Below are 24,230 nucleotides of genomic sequence, written 5' to 3' on the forward strand. Positions count from 1 at the left end.
GCCTCACTTGCTTCATTATCACCACCTATTGGACTCTCTCTACCCACTAGTAGAGAGTCTAAGGGGTCAAGACTAGCATCTGGCACATCAAAATTCTGCCAATACTTGATGAAGGAATGACTACACCACAGGCAGATCTTAGGAACCTGATCCATGGTATATACTAAAGGAGCATTATATTAGTTCCATGACGCATTGTCCTACTGCATTCAAAAACAAAATGAAACTTTTAGGAGCTACGGTGATCCATTCATTCCTCTCCCCCTAAATAACCTAAACATGCTGGGCAGCAGTTTAAGCCCAAAGAGCTATTTACAGTTTCTATTTTCTAAGAGCTCTCGCCATTTACTCTGCTGCTGTTCTGGATGCTGAGGCACCTAGCACCACAAATCATGTACATGGTACCGTTGGGCTAACATCTGGTGCGAATATCCTGCCTGATGCCGTAGTGAATATACTTTATCATGTTTCCAAAACAATTCCTCGGAGAAAACCAGCCAGAGGTGATTAGCTCTGAGGGAACCAGAAGGGGGCGATAGAGCCTTGGTTAGAGGCTTTTTCACAACCCAGGACATAAAAATGCTTTGAGGGAGTTCCAACTGTGGCTCAGCAGTAACTAACCTGACATACCCATAGTACCCAAGAGGATGCTGGTTCAATTCCTGGCCCTGCTCAGTGGGTTAAGGATCCGTCATTGCTGGGAGCTGTGGTGTAGGTCAGCAGCTCCAGCTCCAATTCTCTTAGCCTGGGAACTTCCATATGCTGCATCTGCAGCCCTAAAATAAAAACTGCTTTTAAGCCAAAGGGTCTGCTTTCAATCCGTTGCGCATCTACCCAGTGGTTCCTCATTGACCTCGTGCTTTTTTGAGGGGGAAAACAGGACAGCTAGTTTCAGTTTTATTATTCATTTTATTATTCCATCAATACACAGAATGGAGACTGCGGAGGAAACTAAAGAGCGGGGGGAAGGACCCGCTTCACTTCTTGCTGGCCTTCACTGCCGCCTTGGTGACCTTGGCCGTGGTGGCTGTCTTCTTCTCCACCGCCTTGATGACGCCAACCGCCACTGTTTGCCTCATGTCACGCACAGCAAAACGGCCTGGAAGAGGAAAGGAAAGAAGAGTGGGAGCTCTGGAAGGGGCACAGCGGGGAAAAAGGCTCCTTCACCTTTGGGGGAGGGGTGTGGCTCACCTAGAGGTGGGTACTGGGAGAAGGTCTCCACACACATGGCCTTGCTGGGCACCATCTGCACCATGGCCGCGTCCCCCGACTTCAGGGCTTTGGGGTTGTCCTCCAGCTTCTTGCCAGAGCGCCGGTCCATCTTTTCCCTCAGTTCAGCAAACTTGCAGGAGATGTGGGCCGTGTGGCAGTCCAGCACCGGGGAGTAGCCGGCGTGGATCTGTCCCGGGTGATTCAGGACGATCACCTGGAGGGGGAGGGGTGGGAGGACAGAATTAGGAGGGATCTGATGGCTCCTGCATCCCAACCGACTCTCAACCAATCAGGGGCCTCCGTGGAAATGGGACTGATCTTCCTAAGAAGCATTTCCATCACCACGGAAGCCAAGGCCCCTGACCTCCGGGGCGGGCGCCTACCTGCGCCACAAAGCTGCTGGCCTCCATCGGGGGGTCGTTCTTGCTGTCCCCGGCCACGTTGCCGCGACGGATGTCCTTCACCGACACGTTCTTCACGTTAAAGCCCACGTTGTCACCAGGCAGGGCCTCAGCCAGGGCCTCGTGGTGCATCTCCACAGACTTGACCTCAGTGGTGACGTTGTTGGGGGCAAAAGTGACCACCATGCCGGCTTTCAGGAAGCCGGTCTCCACGCGGCCCACGGGCACAGTGCCAATACCTGTCCGAGGGGAGAGGGGCAGTCAGAATGATTCCCCCCCGGTGGGAACTGGCTTCCGAGGAGGTCCCTCCCTTCCTGAAACCTGAGATCCCACACAGAAATGATAGGAAGCAGAGTCAGACGAACTGGCTGTTTCTGCCGCTTCAGATACATTGGAAACGCTGGAGGCTTTGTTTGGCACTTTGTTCCAGCTCAGAAGTCAGAATCCGAACCCACAACAGTCAGACAGGAGCATTCATCCTCTACTCCCTCAAGAAGGGGTCTGTCTCTCCTCTCCCCCCCCCCCCCAGCCCTGTCCTCACCTCCAATCTTGTAGACGTCTTGCAGAGGCAGCCTCAGGGGCTTGTTGACAGGGCGAGTGGGTGGGAGGATGGAGTCCAGAGCTTCCAGCAGAGTCACCCCGGTGGCGTTTCCCTCCTTTCGCTCAACCTTCCAGCCCTTGAACCAGGGCATCTGCGGGGATGCAGGCGTGGAGCGGAGGTGAGTCGGAGGCGGGGCCCTGGGCGCGACACCCCGGCCCCGGCCCCGGCCCCGGCCAGCACTCACGTTGGTGCTGGGCTCCAGCATGTTGTCGCCGTGCCAGCCTGAGATGGGCACGAAGGCCACGGACGCCGGGTTGTAGCCGATCTTCTTGATGTAGTTGCTCACTTCCTTGGTGATCTCCTGGAAGCGCGCGGCGCTGAAGGCGGGCTCGGTCGAGTCCATCTTGTTGACGGCCACGATCAGCTGCTTCACGCCCAGGGTGAAGGCCAGCAGCGCGTGCTCGCGGGTCTGCCCGTTCTTGGAGATGCCGGCCTCGAACTCGCCCACGCCGGCGGCCACGATGAGCACCGCGCAGTCCGCCTGCAGGACAGAAGAACCGAGGGCTTGGTTAGGGGAGGGGGCTCGAGACGCGCTGGGAAGCCGGCGAGAGCTTCGGGCTGTCCCAGGCCCTGGCCCTTGGGAAAGCTGGGGGAAGCGAGATACTCCCCAGAAGTTGACACTTTCGTGCGTCGCGTGGCTGCTGCTGTCCGCAGAGGTCCCGCCTCGCAGTTAAACTCTCACCTAGTCCCTCGCTCACTTTGTCCTGGACGCACCCCAAGTGATTTACTTGTCTGACGGTCAAAAACCCGGCACCTGGTCTAGCACACCTCCCACTCCCACCCCCACCCCGCCCCGCAAAGAGAGGCCCCTGGGGACAGGTTGCTCGACCTGGGAGGTGCCGGTGATCATGTTCTTGATGAAGTCCCTGTGGCCCGGGGCGTCGATGATGGTGATATAGTACTTGCTGGTCTCGAACTTCCACAGGGAGATGTCGATGGTGATGCCTCGCTCTCTCTCCGCCTTGAGTTTGTCCAGCACCCAGGCGTACTTGAAGGAGCCCTTACCCATCTGCGGAGGGGCAGCGGGGGCGGGTGAGTAGAGCGAGGGATATTGAGCGGAGGGGTCCAGCCCCGCAGCTTCAGCCGCATCGCAGGCCTCAGCAGGCATCTGCCGTCGGCGCTCTGCCACCAGACCCACCTGCGAGCGGGACACCCAGCCTCCCGCTCCCTGCCACTCCCAGACGCCAAGGCCCTCACAGCTGATGTCTCACCTCTGCTGCCTCCTTCTCAAACTTCTCGATGGTCCTCTTGTCGATCCCTCCACACTTGTAGATGAGATGCCCGGTGGTGGTGGACTTGCCAGAGTCCACGTGCCCGATGACAACGATATTAATGTGCGTCTTCTCTTTGCCCATCGCTGCGGGTCCTTCCTTCAGTCACTGCTGGACGGGAGCGTGGGCGGGGGGGGGGGGGGTGAGACCAAAGTTTCCAGGCCTGCATCTCTCCAGCCTCCCTCGACTCTACTTCTGCCCAGCCCCTCACCCCCCTTCATGGCCAAACCCTGAGCCTGGGACATGGTGGGGGTGGGTGAGGCTCAGGTCTGCCTCTCCCTCCTCCCCTCCACTCTGCTTCTGCCCAGCATCCCCCCCCCAAAAAAACTCATGGTCTAGCCCAGAGCCTGGGACATGGTAGCGGCAACTGAAAAGTTAAAATGGGGCTTGCCAGGCTCACACCTTGGCAAGGGTCAAGGTCCCAGGGCCATAGCTCTACTTCCAAGTAGTCCTGGCTCATCCTTTCTCTCGTGTGGGCCTTCCCCAGGATATGTAGGGAATCAGCCATTCCCCTCCCCATCCCTCCCACCTCCCTACCCCCCTACCCCTGGCCCACTCCTTGGGCAAGAAACCCTGACACCTCCTAGTCTGCAGCTGGTTCCCTGCATCACCACCCCCGGCCCCAGTCCTTACCTCCAGAGAAAAAGCAACCAAGTCGATCCAGCAGGAGCTGCAGCAGCTGCTCTGAAGACAGTGAACTCGATAGTGAGGGGCTGTCTTGCCTCTCGCTTTTATAGGTCTAGCCCTGGACCCTCCTTCTGGTTCCACCCACATCTGATCCCAGAGCCAGAATCGGTTTAGGAAATGCCACTCCCTACCCCCAAACCCAATCTCATAGGCTTCTTCTCTGACTGATTGGATATCTGGTTCAAGGGAGGGTGGGTGAGAGGGTGTGTGGATGGAGTGGGGGGAAGGGAAGATTTTGGAAATAAGAAAAAGAAAGAAAGAAAAGTAAATAAACTTGGTGGGGTTGAATGCTGCATAGCACCAGCCTTCGCACGTGACTTCCCAAGACTAAGGTGCTGAATGGTTGTGGTCATTCATTCATTTGTTGGCTGAGTGTTTATTGAGAAATATAGTGCCCAGCACTGGGCAGGAGGCTGAGGACCCCAAATTAGGAAGTAGTCATGGCCTGTCTTCTGGAAAGTTCTATGGCTCCATGAGAGGCAGCGGTCTTGCTGGGGCTCCTTCAAGTCAGTAGTTGAGAGGGAGTGCTTGTGGGACTGCTCTGAGGCTGGCTGTGGCTAATGGGGGTTTTGTCTGAGGCGGAGCATGTCCTCATTCCGCTCTGGGAAGTTTCTTGGCAGAGCTTGACCACACACAAGGTAAATGCTCGCTTTCTCCAGCCCCGTGCTTGGGCCCAGGATAGTGAGAGGCTGGTGCCTTAGGCTTTTGAGGTTCCCCATTCCCCCGAAGCCCACCTCCATGAGCACCGCCCATTTTAGATCTCTTATCACCATTCCCACCTTTGCCCCTCAAGAACCCTGCAATGTCAGACAAGCGAGGTTTTCGGGAAACATCTGTCTCTTCCCTTCCCCCATTTCACAGCAGACTCTAAAGTCTCAGAGGGTCAAAGATTGTCCAAAGGTTCTGCAGCTCCTGGGTCCCCACTCTTAGGGGCTTTCCCTCATCCAGTCACCTTCTGCAAGAGAAGAGGCAGAGCCACTGAACCCACGGATTCATCCCACGAGCATCGAGGAGGGACCATGGCTTAGCTCTGCCCTGGGAGCTGTGGACACAGTGTGAGTGAGGCAGCCTCTGTCGCTGAGGGGTTCACATTCTGCCGAGGAAGACAGACCACGAAGCAACTATTTCCGTGTGGATGAATGAGTCATGAGGGCAGCGAGTGAGGCTCTTTGGGGGCTTGGGGGTGACGAAGATCACATTATTTATTTATTAAAGCATCATTGATTTACAGTGTTGTGCCAATTTATGTTGTACAGCAAAGTGACATACAGATCTATATATACACATACGTATATATGTATTCCTTTTCTTCTCTCTTTTTTTTTGCTTTTTAGGGCCACACCCGTAGCATATGGAAGTTCCCAGGCTCGGGGTCAAATCGGAGCTATAGCTGCCAGCCTACATCACAGCCACAGCAACACAGGATCCAAGCTATGTCTGTGACCTACACCACAGCTCACAGCAATACCAGATCCTTAACCCATAAGGCCAGGGATCGAACCTGCAGCCTCATGAATCTCAATCGGGTTCGTTAACTGCTGAGCCACAAACAGAACGCCTACATTCCTTTTCTTGTATTATCTTCCATCATGGTCTGTCCCAAGAAACTGGATATAGTTCCCTGCACTGTAGAGTAGGACCTCCTTTTTTTCCTGGCTGCACCTAAGGTATGCAAAGGCCCCTGGGCCAGGGATTGAACCTGAGCCACAGCAGTGAGTGACCAGGGCCACAGCAGTAACAACACTGGATCCTTAACTCCTGGGCCACCAGGAAACTCCAGGGACTGATTTAGAGAGTCCTAAAGAAGTTTTAGCAGGTCTTCCAGACCAAAGGCATCTCAAGGCCCCCAGGGAAGGGAGGGACTTGCCAGGCAGAAGAGTCTGTTGAGCTGTTGAGCGAGGGTCCTGTACTCATTTTGCCTGGAGGGCAGGGAATGGATGGGAGAAAACAATGGCTAAAGAGCTGAAGGGGGGCGGTCATTGCATTAATTTCTCAGCGTGTAATTTTCCTAAACAGTAAATCTAATTATGTAATCCCCCTGCTTCAATCTCTTGAATACTCCTCATTGCCCTCGTGGGGAAGATTATTCTGTTCCTTCAGTGATGAGGAGCCCGGAGAGACTCAGGGCAGAGGCAGGGAGCCCCTTAGGAGGTCTCGAAGGAGTCCTGGAAGGAGGGGTAGGGCCTCTTGCCAAGGGTGCAGCTGACCCATATTGCACATAAATAGACGGGATCAGAAGAACGGAATCATTGGTGCTTTGTGGGAGCCCTCGCCATAAAGACAGGAACACAGGACTTTGCCAACCTCTTCTCCCTCATCCCAAAGGCAAGCTCCAGCCCCCAGGGCAGCACCCTGATGACCCTGCTGTGAATTCTGAACCGGTCAGAGTCTAGGCCCCCTCCTGACTCTGCAACCCTTCCACCCGGTGCACCTGAGCTGGTCCCCCCTTCCTTTGGATCTGAAATTCCTTAGTCTTATAATGAGACTCTGGTACCCTCTCATTTTGGCCTCTTTGCAATAACGCAGAGGCAAATTAAGTGTGTAATACTATTTCACTTCAGAGTCAGATAGACCTGAGTCTAAACCCTGTCTCCTCTACCTCCCAGCTCTGTGAGTTTACTATCTCTGGGCTTCCGTTTCCTCATCTGTAAAATGGGGGTAATTCTTGTCCCCTGCTTTGTGTGAGGATTGAACCAGATCATCCTGCACAGGGCTGGGCACATGGCAGTCCATCACAGCTATAGTCCTACCTTCCCTTCCCTGCCTTGAGCTGCCAGACTCTGTCACTGACACGTGAAGTGTGCACATGGACCAGACGATTTGCCCAAGGTCATAGAAGACATTAAAGAAGCTGGAAGATCCCTCTCCATCTCTGGGTTTCCAAGCTTCTGCTGAGCCAGACTGTCTCCTGATAAGAATTATTATTATTATACTTCCTCCATTTAAGCCATTTACATAGTATCTCTGTGGTCTTGGCTGACTCAGAACTGAAGGACTAATCAGAATTAAAAGGTTTTCTGACATTGAAATCAGCGAAAGGGTAAGTGCTCCTGATAGAATGACTTTCCAGCCTCGCGTAATTGGCTGTTGCTAGGGAAATATTCCCATTATTTACAAATTTGAAGGGACCTGGCAATTCATTACCATTTTATTAGAAATGGTATTTACAATGCATAAACATAAAGTCATCAGCGTTTCTGGAATGAGACGGTTAAGAATTAGGAATGAATCTATAGTGACTGTAATGCAGGCTTCAGACGAGTTAGGAAGAAATAAAATCTTTTAGAATGACAAGCACAATGCGATGAGAAGTCACCGAGACAAATGAAGTTATCTGGTCAAGATGTGCTTGTTGGGCAACTGCATCAATACAAGGAGAGGTGACTTTGCAGGGACAAGTTACTCCACGGAGGGTGACTTCCTAAAAAACGAGGCAATATCACCCCTATTGGCATATGAACTAAATACAGCTATTAATTAATTTAGCTATCTAGATAACTACTAAGCAAAGCCCCTTGGTCTTTATAGTTAGTGAGCAGAAGTGTAGCCATGGGATCCCCCTGCTTTATTCAAGTTCCTAGAGCACAGAACCCACGGAAGAGATCGACTGAGTCTGCACAGCACTACCAGTACATTTTAGAAGGAACCCAGAGTGAAACAAACTGCATGCAATGGAGAACTTTAAAAGTTCAACACCTAAAACCAAGAAATTAGAAGAGCCACAGCAATTTGTCTTTACTGGGCCTTGCAAATAAACCTACTTTGTTCTCGGCCATGCCTGCATGTAGAAGTCCTCGCATCAAACCTATGCCACAGTGATACCAGAGCCACAGCAGTGACAACACCAGGTCCTTAACCCTCTGAGCCACCAGGGAACTCCCAGATAAACCTAATTTAAACCAAGTGATGGACTTATGGCATTGCAGATCTATCTTCTGTGTCCTTGGTAGGTATAAAACCATTCTGTTTAGGGAGTTCCCTGGTGGTCTAGTGGTTAGGACTCCCCGCAGAGTTCTAGGTTCAATGCCTGGTCTGGGAACGGAGATCCCACGCTAAGCTGCTGCTCCTTGGAACCCCAAATACCAAAACAAACAAACAAACAAACAAATAAAAAACCAGCATTCTGTTCGGGGGAAGTTTAAGTTAGGTTATAAGCGTCTTCCAGGAGCAGTTAGGTTGAGGTGGACTTGGGCAAGACCCCTTCTCGGATTCCTTCCAATAACCAATAATTTATGAAGTGTAATTTTTTCCAGCTTAAGAATTGTTTTGACTTAGTTCAGCCCAATTTCAAGTGAGTACATGAGAAGAGAAAGCCAGCTTTCCTGGGGTCTGATCACCCAAGGAGATGGATATCCAATTTGCAGACCTGCAAACATAGGAAAGCCAATCCTTTGTAGGAAGGATTTATTTCTTTGCACAAATACCTGTAAAGCATCTTTCTCAAGGTCATCCTGAAGCGTGAGGCAGACCAGAGAATCTGCTCTTCTGATTCCACAGCACAAGGCCACACTCACACACCCCGCAACCCAGGAGCTGGAGTTCAAGCACTGGAGGGGACAAAGGATGTAATTTGGTTTTTTTTTTCTGTCTTTTTTGCCATTTCTTGGGCTGCTCTGGCAGCATATGGAGGTTGCCAGGCTAGGGGTCCAATCGAAGCTGTAGCCGCCGTTGGCCTACGCCAGAGCCACAGCAACGCAGGATCCCAGCCTCGTCTGCGACCTACACCACAGCTCACGGCAATGCTGGATCCTTAACCCACTGAACAAGGCCAGGGATCAAACCGGCAACCTCATGGTTCCTAGTAGGATTTGTTAATCACTGTGCCACGACGGGAACTCCCAAAGGACGTAATATTGGAGCGACTCTAAATTTTTGATTTCTACTCAAATAACTCTTGCTTGGGGGCTGGGGGTGGGGTGGGGCACAGAGACAAGGGGAAAGGGTCTTTTCCTTTCTGTTCCAGATCTTGGCAACTTTAGGGGAAAAGGGAGGTGTGGGAAGATCTGGTCATGCCCTATTAAAAGGGAAAGATTTTCCTCTGAACTGTCTGAATAAATATTTTGGGAGCACTTTGTGTTACTGCATCCCCACCTCAAAGCAGTGGAGTTCCTGCTGTGGTGCTATAGGATCTGCTGCATCTCTGCAGCCCTGGGAGGCAGGTTTAATCCCTGGCCTGGCACAGTGGATGGTTCGATCTGGCACTGCCACAGCTGCCGTGTAAGGTTGAAACTGTGGCTCTGATTGGATGGATCCCTAGCCTGGGAAAGTCCATGTGCTGAGGGGGCGGTCCAAAAAAAAAAAAAAAAAAAAGCGTGGATGGGAGTTTTCTGCCTAATTTCCATTTCACAGATGGCTCAGAGAATTAAAATGAGTTGTTTAAACCACATAACCAGCATATAACAGGAGAAGGGAGTGGAACTTTAATCAAGACATGTTTCTTTCAAAAAATAACATTCTTACCACAGCCAGGACATGCTACATCCTAGACATCCCCTAGGCATCATTTTAGGGCAGCACTTGCATCTTGGATGTAGAAACTGAGGTTCAGATTTGTCCTATTCAATTGGATTTGAATCCGTCAACATGTGCATGTCAGGTGTGGTTTAAGAAGTATCTGCCAGCATTTCCATGAGGCTCAGCGGAAACGAATCTGACTAGTATCCATGAGGACGCAGTTTGATCCCTGGCCTCGCTGAGTGGGTTAAGGGTCTGGCATTGCCGTTTGGTGTGGCGTAGGTCCCAGACATAGCTCGATCTTGTGTTGCTGTGGCTGTGGCATATGCCAGCAGCTACAGCTCTGACTTGACCCCTAGCCTGGGAATCTCCATATGCCATGGGTTCAGCCCTAAAAAGACAAAAAAAAAAAAAAAAAAAAAAAAGGACTCTGCAATTCTAGGAAACCCCAGGCCGGCTGATGCGACACACTCACAAATACAAGCAGCTAGGGTGACAAGAGTCACACTCACCCCCAGTAGGTTCTTGCAATACAGAGGTCTGCACACAGGGGGTGGAAGTACAGCCCCCAGTGGACCCTCCTAATGGACTTGACCATCGGTGCTTCTACTGAGGATTCTTCCAACAAAGGAAGCCCCTGCTAACATTTGTTACATAATTGGTTTTTCTTCCCCAGTGTTCTGGGGTGATGTCTCTGTGCCTGTTAATTTTTTCTTTCTTTTTTTTCTTTTCTTTTCTTTTTTTTTTTTTTTTTTGCCAGTTAATTTGAAGGCTTCCATTCTCTATGCACTTTGGATCATAAGAAGTACAAATCCAAAAACAAGTGAATTCTGACTTCAGCCCAGAGGGAGGACAGGGTGCAGGATGGAGACTGAAACTGTCAAGACTGTCCCTTCTTCAGCCCCAGCTCCTGCTTGAAGAAGTGTCCTAGAGGAAGAACCAGTGCAAACGAGGGGCTCCTTTTGGGGTTCCCTGGTGGCATCAAGGGTTTAGAATTCAGCGTTGTCACTGCGGCAGCATGGGCTTCATCTCTGGCCCCTGAATTTCTGCATGCCGTGAGTTCAGTCAAAAAAAAAAAAAAAAAGCCAAAGAAGGGGCTCCTCTCATCTGTGATTCAACAGGGATGGAGAAGGAACTAGGATGAGGTGGTGGTGGTTGGAAGAGGGATGCTAAGGACATAGGTAAAGTTAAATGTCCGGGGTGGAGGGGGGAGGGGGTTCCTTCTGAAAACAGCAGGTGCCTGAGAAGTCAGTAGAGGCTGTCAGCCCAGAATCGCCCATTCATTTGCTCATTCACGTAGCAATGGGAAAGCATCTGTTTCCAATTCTAACTCTTCATTGTGAGGCATATGGCATATAGGGGAACTCGCCTTGTGGCTATCTCATATTTGGGGGCACCCTTCCCTTTGAGTCTAGAAATCTAAGTTCAGGTTCTGTCTCTCATTTATCACTGTGTGGATTTGCATGAGCCGTGGGTACTCTGCATGGCAGGCTCTTCCCTGCAGAAGGGGACTGATGACCATTCCCAGTCCTCTCCCTCCACTGGTCCCCAGGGGAATCAGACAGGGGGTCTTCCTTCTGAGAGATCCATAGAGCCCCTCTACTCAAAGTGAGTGGAGATTGAGATCCTTAAAGTTAATTCTACAATGCTGATAAAAATAGGTGTTACATCAGAGCCCTGGAGAAGAGAAGAGCTTACGTAAGTGTCATCAGAAGCTTGCTGTGTTTGACGCATGCTCAGGGATCATGAATGACTTCCTCATTGCTGTCTCCAAGGTTTGTTTGCGGTGATTTTTGTAGAGTCCATTAATGAAGGATCAGATGAAGTGAGTGCTCAGATGGCTATGAAGTGTTTGTTCATTAGTTAATATTTAAAGCACCTTTCTTTCACACCTGAATGTATGCTGTTAGCTCTTGAACACATACATGTTTTATGAATAGCTTAGTTTGCTTTAGGAATCATTTCATCTGGTCTACTGAGATTAATAAGATACAGAAAAGAAAAATTAGAGGGTAAAACAAGGTTCTCCTTCCTCTGAGGTGCTCCTGAGGCAAGGGCCCTCTCTTCCTCCTCAGATGCCCAGCTGTCCTAATCCAGAGGTTAAGGCTCCTGAGTCAACAGTACATCAGGTGAACGACTAAAATATTATCCCCAGAAATGTCAGATTTGACTGCACTGTATTTATAATTTAACTGTTATGTAGCCTTTATGGAGAACACACATACTTGCAAATTGTTTGACAATGATTTTATAGTTGCTCTGTGAGAGATAATTAAAGCAAAACCACTTTCAGTGAAGCTCCTCAAAGGGACAACAGTTGTCGTGCCAATAATGTGCTATATAAATGCAAATCATCAGCTTTCGTATTATAGTGAAAACTGCTTAAATCATTTTTCATGGAACCCACATGTAAATATTATAATAGTTCCCTGATTTATAGAGAACGTTTCTCCCTCAAAGATAAACATACCTAGCCTTGCATTACCTCATGGAGCTTCCCAAATTCCAGAGGGAGGCAATCTATTCATTAATTGATCTTTTCCATCAGATCTTACAACAATGCCCAGCCCATAATAGGTCCTTATTGTTTAACAACCAAATGAATGAATGAGGAATTATTTTAACAAGGCCATAGGCGTTCCCACTGTGGCACAGGGGGTTAAGGATCCCGCATTGCCTCTGCAGCGGCTCAGGTTGCTCTGCTGAGGTGCAGGTTGGATCCCAGGCCAGGTGTAGTGAGTTAAGGATCCAGCATTGCCATTGCCGTGGCCGTGGCATGGCGGAGGCGTAGGTCAGAGCTGTGACTGGGATTCGATCCCTGGCCAGGGAACTTCCATGTTCCTTGGGTGCAGCCAAAAACACCCAAAAGCAAAAAAACAAAAAAATCCTAGAAAACAAACAAACAACAACAAACCCCAAGGCCATACACATCTGTACCCTTCATGTAGAGACTAATTCTCCCGAAGGAGATGTTCATGAAATAGAAAGTGTCAAGGTCGCACCTTTAGTGAAGCAGTGAAGTCAAAAGACTTGGCAAGAACAGAAGGGACGGCGACAGAAGGAAGGAGGGTGAGGTTGGGCAGGTGAGTCGAGGCTCTTGTCAACATATGGAGGAACTCTATCGTGTAACCCTCTGAAAATGAAACTGAAAAAGAAGAAACGATGAGAAAATTCATTCGTAATTGGTGAAGTTAATGTTCTGGAGAAGTAGCCCCAGTTGAACAATAATCTGTACATTTTAAGTACCTGAGAAGCCAATAAAAATGTAATCTCTGGAGAAGTGTGTCTTCATTAGCATAAATAAAGCAGCGGGCTCATCAGTGGTGAGAACAGAGCCATCCACGCTTCGGATTCTCTGAGAACCCTGTTTCATAGAAAGAAAGTTCAGCTTAGAATTCATTGCATGTATTTGGGGAATGCGTTGATTTCTTTGGCCACACCTGTAGCATGCAGAAGTTCCCAGGGCAGGGATCAGAACCAAGCCATAGTTGCAACCTAAGCCACAGCTGTGGCAACACTAGATCCTTAACCCACTGCTCCTGGCCGGGGATTGGACCTGTGTCCCAGGGCTCCCAAGATGTCACTGATCCCATTGCACCACAGTGGGAACTCCTTTTCTTTCTCTCTCTCTCTCTCTCTCTCTTTTTTTTAATGGCTGAACCCTTGACATATGGAAGTTTCCAGGCCAGGGGTCGAATCAGAGCTACAGATGCCGACCTACACCACAGCCACAGCGATGCTGGATCTGAGCCGCATCTGTGACCTACACCACAGCTCAAGGCAACACCAGATCCTTAACCCACTGAGTAGGGCCAGGGATCAAACCCATGTCCTCATGGATGCTAGTCAGGTTCATTACTCTTGAACCACAACAGGAACTCCAGAAATGGGAATTTTTAAAAGAATGTGGAAACAGGAATTTCCATCGTGGTGCAGTGGAAATGAATCCGACTAGGAACCATGAGGTTTCGGGTTTGATCCCTGACCTTACCCAGTGGGTTAAGGATCCGGCATTGCTGTGAGTTGTGGTGTAGGTCACAGATGCAGCCTGGATCTAACGTTGCCTTTTTTTTTTTTTTTTTTGTCTTTTTGGCCATTTCTTGGGCTGCTTGTGTGGCCCTAAAAAGACAAAAAAAAAAAAAAGAATATGAAAGCAATGCCAAGTAGTTATGTTTCGAGCCACACAGGAAGTCCATCAACTATAATGGAAAAAATAAAAATCATAAAAAAAGATTATGGAATGATATACCATGTAAAAATAACATGAAGGAAGGAGATGAGGGGATTTTGCCAATACTTCATTTTGATGGTGGAAAATGATGAAACACGCGTGACTTCAAGGCTGTGGAGTAGAATTGTTAGAAGTTAGGAGGAGGCTCTGGAGTCAGACCACTTGGGCCAAACCTCGCTCTACTGTCTCTCAGCTAAATGACCTTCAGCCAGTTAAACCTTCATAAGCCTTGGTTTGCACCATAAAATTGAAAGGATGACATTATCTACCCTCTGGCATTTGGTTTAATCCTCTCATGGGAGAATCTGTTTAGTGGTGCCTGGTATGTATTAAACTCCCAATAACTGATGGTTTTATTATGCCTCCCTTCTCAACAAATCCGTTTGTTTCCAAGGATGATTCCTACCAATCTTCTTGCATTAAATAGGTCTTGAGGAGTTCCTGTCGTGGCTCAGTTGTTATCCGATTAGGAACTATGAGGTTGCGGGTTCGATCCCTGGCCTTGCTCAGTGGGTTAAGGATCTGGTGTTGCCACGAGCTGTGGTGGAGGTTGCAGACGCAGCTCAGATCCCGAGTTGCTGTGGCTCTGGCGTAGGTCGGCAGCTGTAGCTCCAATTGGACCCCTTGCCTCGGAACCTCCATATGCTGCAGGTGCGGCCTTAAAAAGACCAAAAAAAAAAAAGAAAAAAGAAAAAAAGATCTTGAAAGAGAGAGAAGTTGATCTTGGTGATGGAGAAGTCTGATTCTACTTTACGATAAATCATTTTATACATGAGATAAGACACGAAACATCCCTTAGCACAGGGTGGATTGAACACATAGTAAGGGTTCAATAAGCAATGTGTTCTAATGTGAATAATTATTATTATTTGATTTTTTGTCTGTCTCTATGGCATATGGAAGTTACTGGGCCAGGGATCAAATCTGAGCCGGAGCTGTGACCTACACCACAGCTGCAGCAATAATCCCTGGCCCATTGTGCTGGGCCAGGGATAGAACTGGTACCTCCACAGAACCAAGCCAGATCATTAACCCCCTGTGTCATGGTGGGAACTCCCTGTATCACTATTTATAATGGCACAATTAATAAGAAAGGGAAGAGGTAAATTAGACTTCCCTTTCACCTTAGTTCCCCAAATTGCATGCCCCCCAAATGCCAGAGCCCTCATTACCCTCACTCTGCAGAAGCAGGGAGAGCTCACATGTGACCTGAAGATGACCTGTGTGCTGAACACCAGCCCGGGCACCCCAGAGGTAGGAGGGGACAGAGTGAAGGGAAGGCAGCTGGTCAGACCCTCAAAAGGAAGGGCAGCAGGTGACAGGAGAAGCCTCCCTGCTGATGGTGAGGAGACACAGGCCAGAGGCCACTCACTTGGTGGAGCTCAGGATCTATCCGTGTGAAGGAAAGGGCCTCATGGGCAGTCTCAGCTGTACTTGCAATAAAAACAATACCTACTTTAAAAAAAAAAAAAAGGAGTTCCCGCTGTGGCTCAGTGGTAATGAACTGACTAGTAACCATGAGGATGCACCTTCTATTCCTGGCCTCGTTTGGTGGGTTAAGGATCTGGCGTTGCAGTGAGCTGTGGTATAGGTCGCAGGTGTGGCTCAGATCTGGCGTTGCTGTGGCTGCGGTGAAGGCTATTGGCTTCAGCTCTGATTCAACGCCTAGCCTGGGAACTTCCTATGCCACACATGTGCCCCCCCAACAAAAAACCAAAAAAACCCCAATACCTATGACTAGTAAGCTGCTCTCCCGGCTTTTCCCTGCCGCCTAAGGATGACAAGAAAAAGATGCCAGAAAGTCGGCCAAGAAAGACCCAGTGAACAAATCTGGGGACAGGGCCAAAAAGAAGAAGTGGTCCAAAGGCAAAGTTCAGGACAAGGTCAATAATCTAGTCTTGTGTGACAAAGCGACACATGACAAACGCTGTAAAGAATGCTTAAGTATAAGCGTATAAGGCCAGCTGTCACCTCTGAGAGACGGAAGATCCGTGGCTCCCTGGTCAAGGCAGCCCTTCAGGAGCTCCCGAGCAAAGGACTTATTCAACTGCTTCCAAAGCTCAGAGCTCAAGTCATTTACACCAGAAACACCAAGGATGGCGATGCCCTGGAGGCTGAAGAAGATGCATGAACAGGTCCTGCCGACTGTACACTGTACGTTTTGAAAATAAATCTTTATTAAATCAAAAACACACAAAAACTACTCTTACTTTATTACTTTATTTGTTTAAATGGCTGCACCCGTGGCCCGGTGCCACCGCAGGAACTCCAATCTACGATTACGTCAAAGCAGAGGTTGACAAACTCTGGCCTGCTACCAGATTTTGGGTGGCCCATGTGCAAAGACAGACTTTTATATTTTAAAATGATTGAATAACATTAAGAAAACATGATAGTTTATGGTACGTAAAAATCAGTTAATATTCAAATTTCCATGTCCATAAATAAAATTTACTTGGACCACAACCACATCCACTCCTTTACCTGTGTCAATGACTGCTGTGGTACAACAGCAGCAGTGTCATCTGTTGTCACTGGCCCATAAAACCCTAACTACTAGCCATCTGGACTTTTATAGATAAGTTTGCTCAGTTTCCAGCATTGTGCTTTTTAGCGTTTTCTCATACACTCATCGAACATTCTTTTTTTTTTGGTCTTTTTAGGGCTGAACCCATGGCATTTGTAGGTTCCAGGCTAGGAGTTGAGTCGGAGCTGTAGCTGCTGGCCTATGCCACAACCATAGCAACACCAGAACTGAGCAGCTTCTGCGACCTACACCACAGCCCACGACAATGCTGGATTCTTAACCCCCGGAGTGAGGCCAGGGATGCTAGTCAGATTCGTTTCTGCTGAGCCACGATGGGAACTCCCCATGAAACCTTCTTGAGCATCACTCTGTCCAGGCACTAAGGATACTGAGACCCAGGGATGCAGGAAAATAAAAGATGAAACCAAAGCATCCGTACTGCTTTAATAGAGAGATACTATACTGGCGGTGAGGAGGTGGGAGGGTTCAGTAAGTGTTTCAGGAAAGAGTTCACTGGGTCTCAAATAGGACAATAGCAAAATGACCGGACCATTGCTGTCACTGTTTTGCAGATGTCGATACGGACGCACAGAGAGGCCAATGGCTTGCTGAGGGTCAATTGGTCAAGCAGGACAAGGACAAAGCCAGAACCTACTTTCAGGCTTTCCAAGTCCAGGCCTATGTGAGCTACGTACCAAAGCGGGCTGTCTGACAGGGAAGAGCCATGTGTGCAGCAGCGTGGGAGGCAATGCAGAGGGAAAAGGCGAGGTGACTGCCCCAAGGAGCACATCAGATTCTGTCCTGGAGACAACCAGCGCTTGCTGGGGCCGGACAAACATGCCTTCTGAGTGACCATTCGAGAAGGTAGTTAATTTCTGGACCAGAAGTTCCTCTCCTCTGAGAGCTTTGGATTCAGGAAGACAGATGCCAAAGCCTGGATTTTATTACCTGCTTTGAAATCCTTGGGAATATCCCAAGTTTGCCGTCTGGTTTATTTTCATCACTCCGGTTTGGGACACATCCATGGAAGCTTGGAAGGGGAGAGTGCTGTCCTTTTAAGGTTAGCCACTTTCCAACCATTTTTGTTGTGTTTAGCAAATGTGCTAAATGTTTACCATGTGTAGGAAGCTTTGCATTACGTCATTTCAATACATCGTGGTTACTAGTAAATGGCGATTGTGTTGAGCGGAGAAATGTTTTGTTTCATTTTATTCTCCTAACGCCACTGTGAAGCACAGGTTTATAAATTTGGAAGTGGACGATCAGGATGAGAGTGGAAGAGGGAAAGAGAATTGGCACTCGTGGAGCGCCAATTACGGAATTCCAAAAGCGTTTTCCGTTTTTTGCTCTTACGGATAATGCTGCAGAGAACAACAGTAAAATGAAAACATTTTCAAATTGAAAAAAGGCTTAAAAATTAATCTAAATTGTTGATTAATATTGACACTGCCTGAAAATATCCCGTATTCCTGATACTTGGCTCAACCTTGGTTATGGCCTCATTTCCCCCCACTCCACCCCCACCACACCCTTCGTAGAATGTGAGTGTCTGTTGAAAAGATGCAGTTGGGACATAAGACTCCAGAGGCTCCATAGCCTTCAGTCTCGGTCCAGTCCCTCCTGCATCTTGTTGCCCCATCCTGGTCCTCACACTCCACCCCCGAGGCTTAGATGAACCCTGGGCGTCCCTGGAGCTGGTGATCTTATTGCCTGAGAGCAAGAAGGGGATTCTCGGCTTTCATGCTGGGATTTGGGCATTCTCAAGCCAACCACAAATATCTCCTCGGCAGGGACTAGAGCCTCTTCAGGGAGTCAATATACTAATGACAGTTGATGGCATGTAAAAAATAGGAACTATGATTCCCCCCCACCCATCCAGGCCCCTTGATGTCATAATTATTATGTGAAAACCCACTAACTTTCTTTATTGAAAATAAATGCGATGGGCTTTGTCTTATCTCTGCCTTCATCTAAGGCTGCAGGAGGAGACAATGTAGAAATTGGGGGGATGCTTCTCTGGGGGAGGGAGGTAATCAGTCATCCAACTGACTAAATTCCACATTTAATCCCTTATTATTTCTTACCTATTGCAAAGGCAACTCGGCGTTAGAGTGTGTGACTCTAACACCTTTAGATCCAGGCTTAGACCCCAAGAACCCCTGGGAATTGATAATGACCGGGAGGCACAGGAGGGCTTGGACTTCTGCACAAACCATGACACAACATCGTTCAGGCTGCTGGGGATGTCACTCTAGCTCTGCTACTTACTAGCTAAGCTGTGTGACCTTGGGCAAGTCACTTAACTTTTCTGAGTCTCAACTTTCTCATCTGCAAAATGAGGATGATAACACTACATAATTCTTAGGATTGTGACTATTAAATGAATTAATCCATGAAAAGGGCTTAAAACAGTGCCTGAACATAAAGGCCCAATAAATGTTAGCTATTGTAACTGACTTACTCTTGTCTTTTAATCTTTCAGTTGTGGAAAAGATGCCTGCAACTGAGAGCTGCCCTGAGGGGGAGAAAAATCACACCCTCTGTAAACAGATTATACTTGGCTGCTGGATCTTCACTTTAAATAAATAAAATGCCTTTGTTATTGAGCAGATTCATTTGCATAAACCATCCATACATTTTTTTCATCCAGTCACTCCATGGTAAATGCTGAAATCCAGGGATAAAATCTACTCATTTAATAAATACTTGTTATCAGGCTAGAAGACAAATAGAGATCCCCATAGCATGTGTCTAAATATTTAACAATTATAACTCAAGGAAACAAATCATGACATAAAATGGCTCATTCTCTTTGACAAATTCCCTTTCATGCTGACTTGGAAAGTCTGGTTTGAATTTAGAATTCTTGGAACAATCAGAGCTCTGTGGCCTCAAGTGGCAGAACCCAGGACTGCTGACCTTGGCTCCCCCGCTCCCTTGGCCTGACACCCTTTCTTCCCACCCCAGTTCGGTTCTGCACCCCCATTCCTTGCACACAGGCATGTGGATGCTCTAGCTTGTGTGTCCCAACTTCATGGTACAGCTTCATCCTCCCCAGACCCAGGGGCACTCACCCTGATGGCTTCTTCCAGCATCATGAGGGGAGACCCAGGGAAGAGATGTCTACAGGCAATGGAAGTGGATCCCTGGCCTTTGGGGTAAATAACTGCAGGGCAATTAGAAGGAGAACAAAGCCTTGAGTAGACCCTTGGTCCTGTAGACTCCGTGCCCCCATGGAAAGAGACACGACTGGAGCAGCACAGGAGCACGAGCCTGGCGGGGGCCCCTTCGCTTGTGTTAAAGGGCAGTACCACCTCTTAAGCCCCTTCTTTTTTGCCTACACTGTCCTTGGCTGGGGAGATACCATGGTGAGAAGACAGACGAGGCAGGAAGCACAGCATCTGAGCAAACATTAAACAGCTCCTTAATTTCCTCCAGTCGTGATGGTGTGGGAAAATCCAGGTGTCGCGAGCATGTGGAGAGAGAGCTCGGACCCCATCTGGGGCTGGTGGGAGGTCTTCACAGGAAAGTTACACAGGCCAGAAAAAGAGGGCGTCAGAGAGTCTTCCAGACAAAAGAAACCTCATGTGCAAAGGCCCTGAAGTGGGGAGCAACCAAGAAGGGGAACACGTGTGGAGTGCAGAGGAAGGGAGCGTGTGGGGAAAGACTGGAGACGCAAGAAGAAGTGGGATACCCCAGGGTATGAACGGAATTTTGTTTTCTAAGGATTTTGTTTCATAAATATTTATCTAGGAGCCATGGAAAAGCACTAAAGGATCTTATGCAGATCTGGTGAGATCCAGAGTTTTTGTCTTTTTTTCTTTTTTGGCTGCCCTGCAGCATATGGAGTTCCCCGGCCAGGGATCAGATCTGAGCCATAGTTGCAACCTAAGCAGCAGCTGTGGCAACACTGGATCCTAAACCTATGGTGCCAGGCCAGGGATCAAACCTGTGCCCCAGTGGTCCCAAGAAGGTTTTGTGCCACAGCAGGAACTCTAGATCTGCATTTTTTTTTTTTTTTTTGTCTTTATAGGGCCACACCTGCAGCATATGGAAGTTCCTAGGCCAGGGGTCAAATCAGAAATGGAGCTGCCAACCTACACCACAGCCACAGCAATGTGGTATCTGAGCTCTGTCTTTGACCTACACCACAGCTCATGGCAATGCCAGATCCTTAACCCACTGAGCAAGGCCAAGGATCGAACCTGTGTCCTCTTGGATTCTAGTTGGGTTCATTATTGCTGAGCCACAATGAGAACTCCTAGATCTGCAATTTTTTTTTTCTTTTTTCTAGGGCCACACCTTCAGCATATGGAGGTTCCCAGGCTAGGGGTCTAATCGGAGCTGTAGCCACCAGCCTACACCACAGCCATAGCAACACCAGATCAGAGCCTCATCTGCAACCTACACCACAGCTCATGGCAACACCGGATCCTTAGCCCACTGAGCGAGGCCAGGGATTGAACCCACAACCTCATGGCTCCTAATTGGATTTGTTTCCACTGTGCCACAACAGGAATTCCAGAAGGCAGAGATTTTTATCTTTCTATTTTTCATTGCTATTTCCTAGCACCTAAAAGAGTGCTTAGCACATACTTGGTTTTCAATAAAAATCTGTTGAATGAAAAAATTTAAAAAGTCAGATAGGATGATAAGGAAGCTGAGATATATCAGCCATTTAAGAGAAATGATGCCAAGTACAAGCTATTTAAAAAATAAGTGACTGATTAACTTCCATTGAAGATGAAGTAAAATAGAAATGGAGCAGAACGTTATGGGGCCTTCCCAGGACAGAACCCTGTCCACAGGCCCAAGTTTTCAGCCTGCCTTCTGAAAACTAGACAACTTTAGCAAAAGAATAAATTTAATCAGAGAAGTGAGAAAATGCAGGAAAAAAGGAAAAGCAGTCAAACAGGACAAAACGATACTAGCATAGTCATTAAACAAAGTCAAGGACTTTTAGTTCCTCTTAAGGGCTATAGATAATATTCTGAGCTGTATCCTTCGAGCTCTTTTGCAGATACTGAAATGCACTCCAGGTGGAAGACGTTAACTACATGATAACCAGGCTGTAACCATGACATAAGCTGCCACAAATCCAAGAACTGGCCTCAAAGAAATGGGAACAAACTGGCCCTGGAACTGAAGATTAATTGTACTTAAAACAATCAAGATGACACAGATCAGACCACTGCGTGACCAATTTCAAGATGACTGCCAGAGCTGACTGAGCGGCTCTGAAAGTATCCCCCTTCTTCTGCCGATACACTCCTGCAACTCCCCTGTAAAAACTCTTGCCCACTCCTTGGCAGTGCAGAGTTGGCCTTTGGGCATGAGTCTGCCTTCTCCCCCTGTTGCCAGCCTCCAGAATAAAGTCAACTTTCCTCTCTACCAACACTCAACTCTTGAGGATTGGCTTTCGAGAGGCGAGCAGCCAGACGTGCATTATGGTAACAAAATGAAGACTGAAGTATGACTTTGCACTTAAAACTGACCAGCTGCTAAGCTGCCTGAGGGCAGGGGTCTTTGCTACTTGTTTACAGTGTATTTCCAGTGCTTGCGACAGTGTCTGCAGCACAGCAGATATTCAAATCCATCCTCTGAGCTCATCAATAAATTGACATTTGTCCGTGACCTTGTTGGTGGCCATGTTGACTGTGTAGTGAGGGCAGGAAGCTGATTGAGAGGGTTGTGGAGGATGAGCGGGGAATACACCGAGCGCCGTGAGCTTAGACAACGTGGAGAAAGCTGGCTGGGGAAGGGAAGAGAAGGATAAGGGGGTGGCAGGAGGAAGGTGTGAGATCAAAGAACGTTTTCATTGGTTCTTTTTTTTTTTTTTTTTTTGTCTTTTTAGGGCTGCACCTGAGGCATATGGAGGTTCCCAGGCTAAGGGTATAATCAGAGCTACAGCTGCCAGTGTATACCACAGGAGCAGCAATGCCAGATTGGAGCTGAGTCTGCAACCTACACCACAGCTCATGGCAATGCCGGATCCTTAACTCACTGAGCGAGGCCAGGGATTGAACCCTCGACCTCATGGTTCCTAGTCGGATGCGTTTCCGTGGCACCACGACGGGAATGCCTCATTAGTTCTTTAAGATGGGAAAGAGAACTATGAGCAAGTGTTGGTTAGAAGGAGCCAGGAGAGGGCGATGTAGGAGATGTATGAGAGAGAGAGGAAAATCAATATGGTGTTAAGTTCCTTAAGAAGGTCGGACAATTGGTACCCAGACGCTGTGCGGGAAGAGACCCCACTTCTGGGGACAGGTGCACCCGTGGAAATTATGGGCATTTCTTCTCGTCTTCTATTTTCTCTCTGTAATATGTGGGGGAAATGAGGAGCTGGGAGAGAGCAAGGGTGGAGCCAGTTGTGGAGCCTTGCAGGGAAAAGGGAAGACTTGAAATTTTGGACACAGAATGGCAGAAGGTGGGTGGTGGGAGCATTAAGAGGTGAGGGAGCATGTTTGTTGTAGCCCAGATGAGGAAGCCTCTGATTATGACATAGAAGAGATCAAAACAGATACAGGCGTGTGGTCAGGGGTTGAACATTCTATGGACCTCAATTTCCTATATATTTGGAGAAAACGATGTACCATCTCTTTCTGCTTTTACTTTTTACAACTCTGTTGAGCCCAGAGAAGGTACTTGGTATCAGAACCATGATGGTGGCTCCCTATAATATCTTAAGGTAACTTAGAGGGCTGCTTAGTCTCAGAGAGAAATTCCATTAGACACAGGGTTTTTGCCTCCCTTCCGATCTCTCCAGGAAGCAATAATGCATTATTTCATGAACTAAAAGGAATTAGCTTGAGAAGCTTTGCCGTTTATATTTTGGAATACTGTGTAAGCACTGGCCTCCGTGGGCCACCCCAGGGCTTTGAGGCTTCTAGTGGAGGACAAATGACTGTGGCGTGCACAGCCCTACTCCCAGGAGACCCAGTTGGAGACCAGTGAAAATATTGCTGGGGAGTTCCTGCTGTGGCATGGTGGGTTAAGAACCCGGTGTTGCAGCAGCTGTGGCTCAGATTCAGTCCCTGGCCTGAGAACTTCCATGGGTTGTGGGTAAAGTCCCCCAGCCGCCCTCCCACCAAAGAAAAATTTCTGGATCTGGAATCATAACGTGGATTCAAATCCTATATCTTCCACTTGGAGAAGGGAAGCCATGCTGGTGAGGGGAATTTCTCTGAGCCTGTTTCCCTGCCTGAAGAGGGACAACGACACGGCCAGGCAACCACACACAAATGCGCACTGGAACCCTTAACATTCTGTGAGCCAGCCACTGTTGTGACCTTGTCTTTTTTTTTTTTAATTTTTTTTATGGCCACACCCATAGCATACTGGAATTTCCCAGTTTAGGGGTCAAATTGGAGCTATGCCACAGCCATAGCAACACCAGATCCCAGCCTCGTCTTTGACCAACACCGCAGCTCATGGCAATGCTGGAACCTTAACCTGATGAGCAAGACCAGGGATCGAACCCACATCCTTACGGAGACCAGTCAGGTTTGTTACTGCTAAGCCACAATGGGAACTCTATTCCCATTTGTAAGCATGCCTTACATTAAGTCGTTTATCTTTGAAACCCTCTGAGAGGATGCTATTTTCATCTTTTTTGACAGATGAGAAAACCGAGGCAGCAAGATGTTAAGCAACTTGCCCAAGGCCACCCAGCGCGTAAGAGCCGAGCCAGTCTGAGGGCAGAGGTGCTGTGCTCACCCATGCTCCTCAGCTGCCTCCGGGCATCAGGGAAACTGAGCACATACTGAACTCTGCCCACCTCACAGATGTTGCCAGGGCCCAGGGCAGGCTACCCCCAAATAGGCCTTAGTGGCATATTGATTATTTT

At 48.5% G+C, this 24,230-nt stretch overlaps 1 protein-coding gene and 1 pseudogene across 2 annotated transcripts; one reads left to right on the forward strand and one right to left on the reverse strand.

Annotated features, from left to right (window-relative positions):
• Nucleotides 1–889: 889 nt before the first annotated feature.
• LOC100514912 (elongation factor 1-alpha, oocyte form-like) lies at nt 890–4,192 on the reverse strand. Of its 2 annotated transcripts, none has more exons than XM_003129778.6 (8): nt 4,119–4,192; nt 3,426–3,593; nt 3,044–3,223; nt 2,399–2,695; nt 2,155–2,305; nt 1,596–1,852; nt 1,192–1,426; nt 890–1,099 (listed from the first exon to the last, which is right to left on the reverse strand). In XM_003129778.6, exons 2-8 carry the CDS (start codon nt 3,567–3,569, stop codon nt 978–980), a joined length of 1,386 nt encoding a protein of 461 aa, XP_003129826.2. In that variant the 5' UTR covers nt 3,570–3,593; nt 4,119–4,192; the 3' UTR covers nt 890–977. The 2 variants fall into 2 exon arrangements, with proteins under 2 accessions (XP_003129826.2, XP_084834360.1); XM_084978234.1 differs by having other exon boundaries at nt 3,426–3,596.
• A 10,880-nt stretch (nt 4,193–15,072) lies between these two features.
• On the forward strand, nt 15,073–15,988 carry LOC100511214 (small ribosomal subunit protein eS25 pseudogene; annotated as a pseudogene).
• Nucleotides 15,989–24,230: the final 8,242 nt, after the last annotated feature.

The sequence above is a fragment of the Sus scrofa genome, chromosome 9 (genome assembly GCF_054392235.1).
Source record: "Sus scrofa isolate SSC_HxYL_T2T_F1_AM1 chromosome 9, Sscrofa_HxYL_maternal_Yorkshire_Landrace_v2.0, whole genome shotgun sequence".
In the NCBI taxonomy this organism is placed as follows: Eukaryota; Metazoa; Chordata; class Mammalia; order Artiodactyla; family Suidae; genus Sus; species Sus scrofa.

Bases quoted from the DNA above. Each gene is read 5' to 3' on its own strand.
- LOC100514912 (XM_003129778.6), bottom strand. From the start codon at position 3,569: ATGGGCAAAGAGAAGACGCACATTAATATCGTTGTCATCGGGCACGTG. The intron at 2,306-2,398 runs GTGAGTGCTGGC...GCATCCCCGCAG, and splicing joins TGCTGGAGCCCAGCACCAAC to ATGCCCTGGTTCAAGGGCTG. The intron at 1,100-1,191 runs GTGAGCCACACC...TTCCTCTTCCAG, and splicing joins CTCCCAGTACCCACCTCTAG to GCCGTTTTGCTGTGCGTGAC.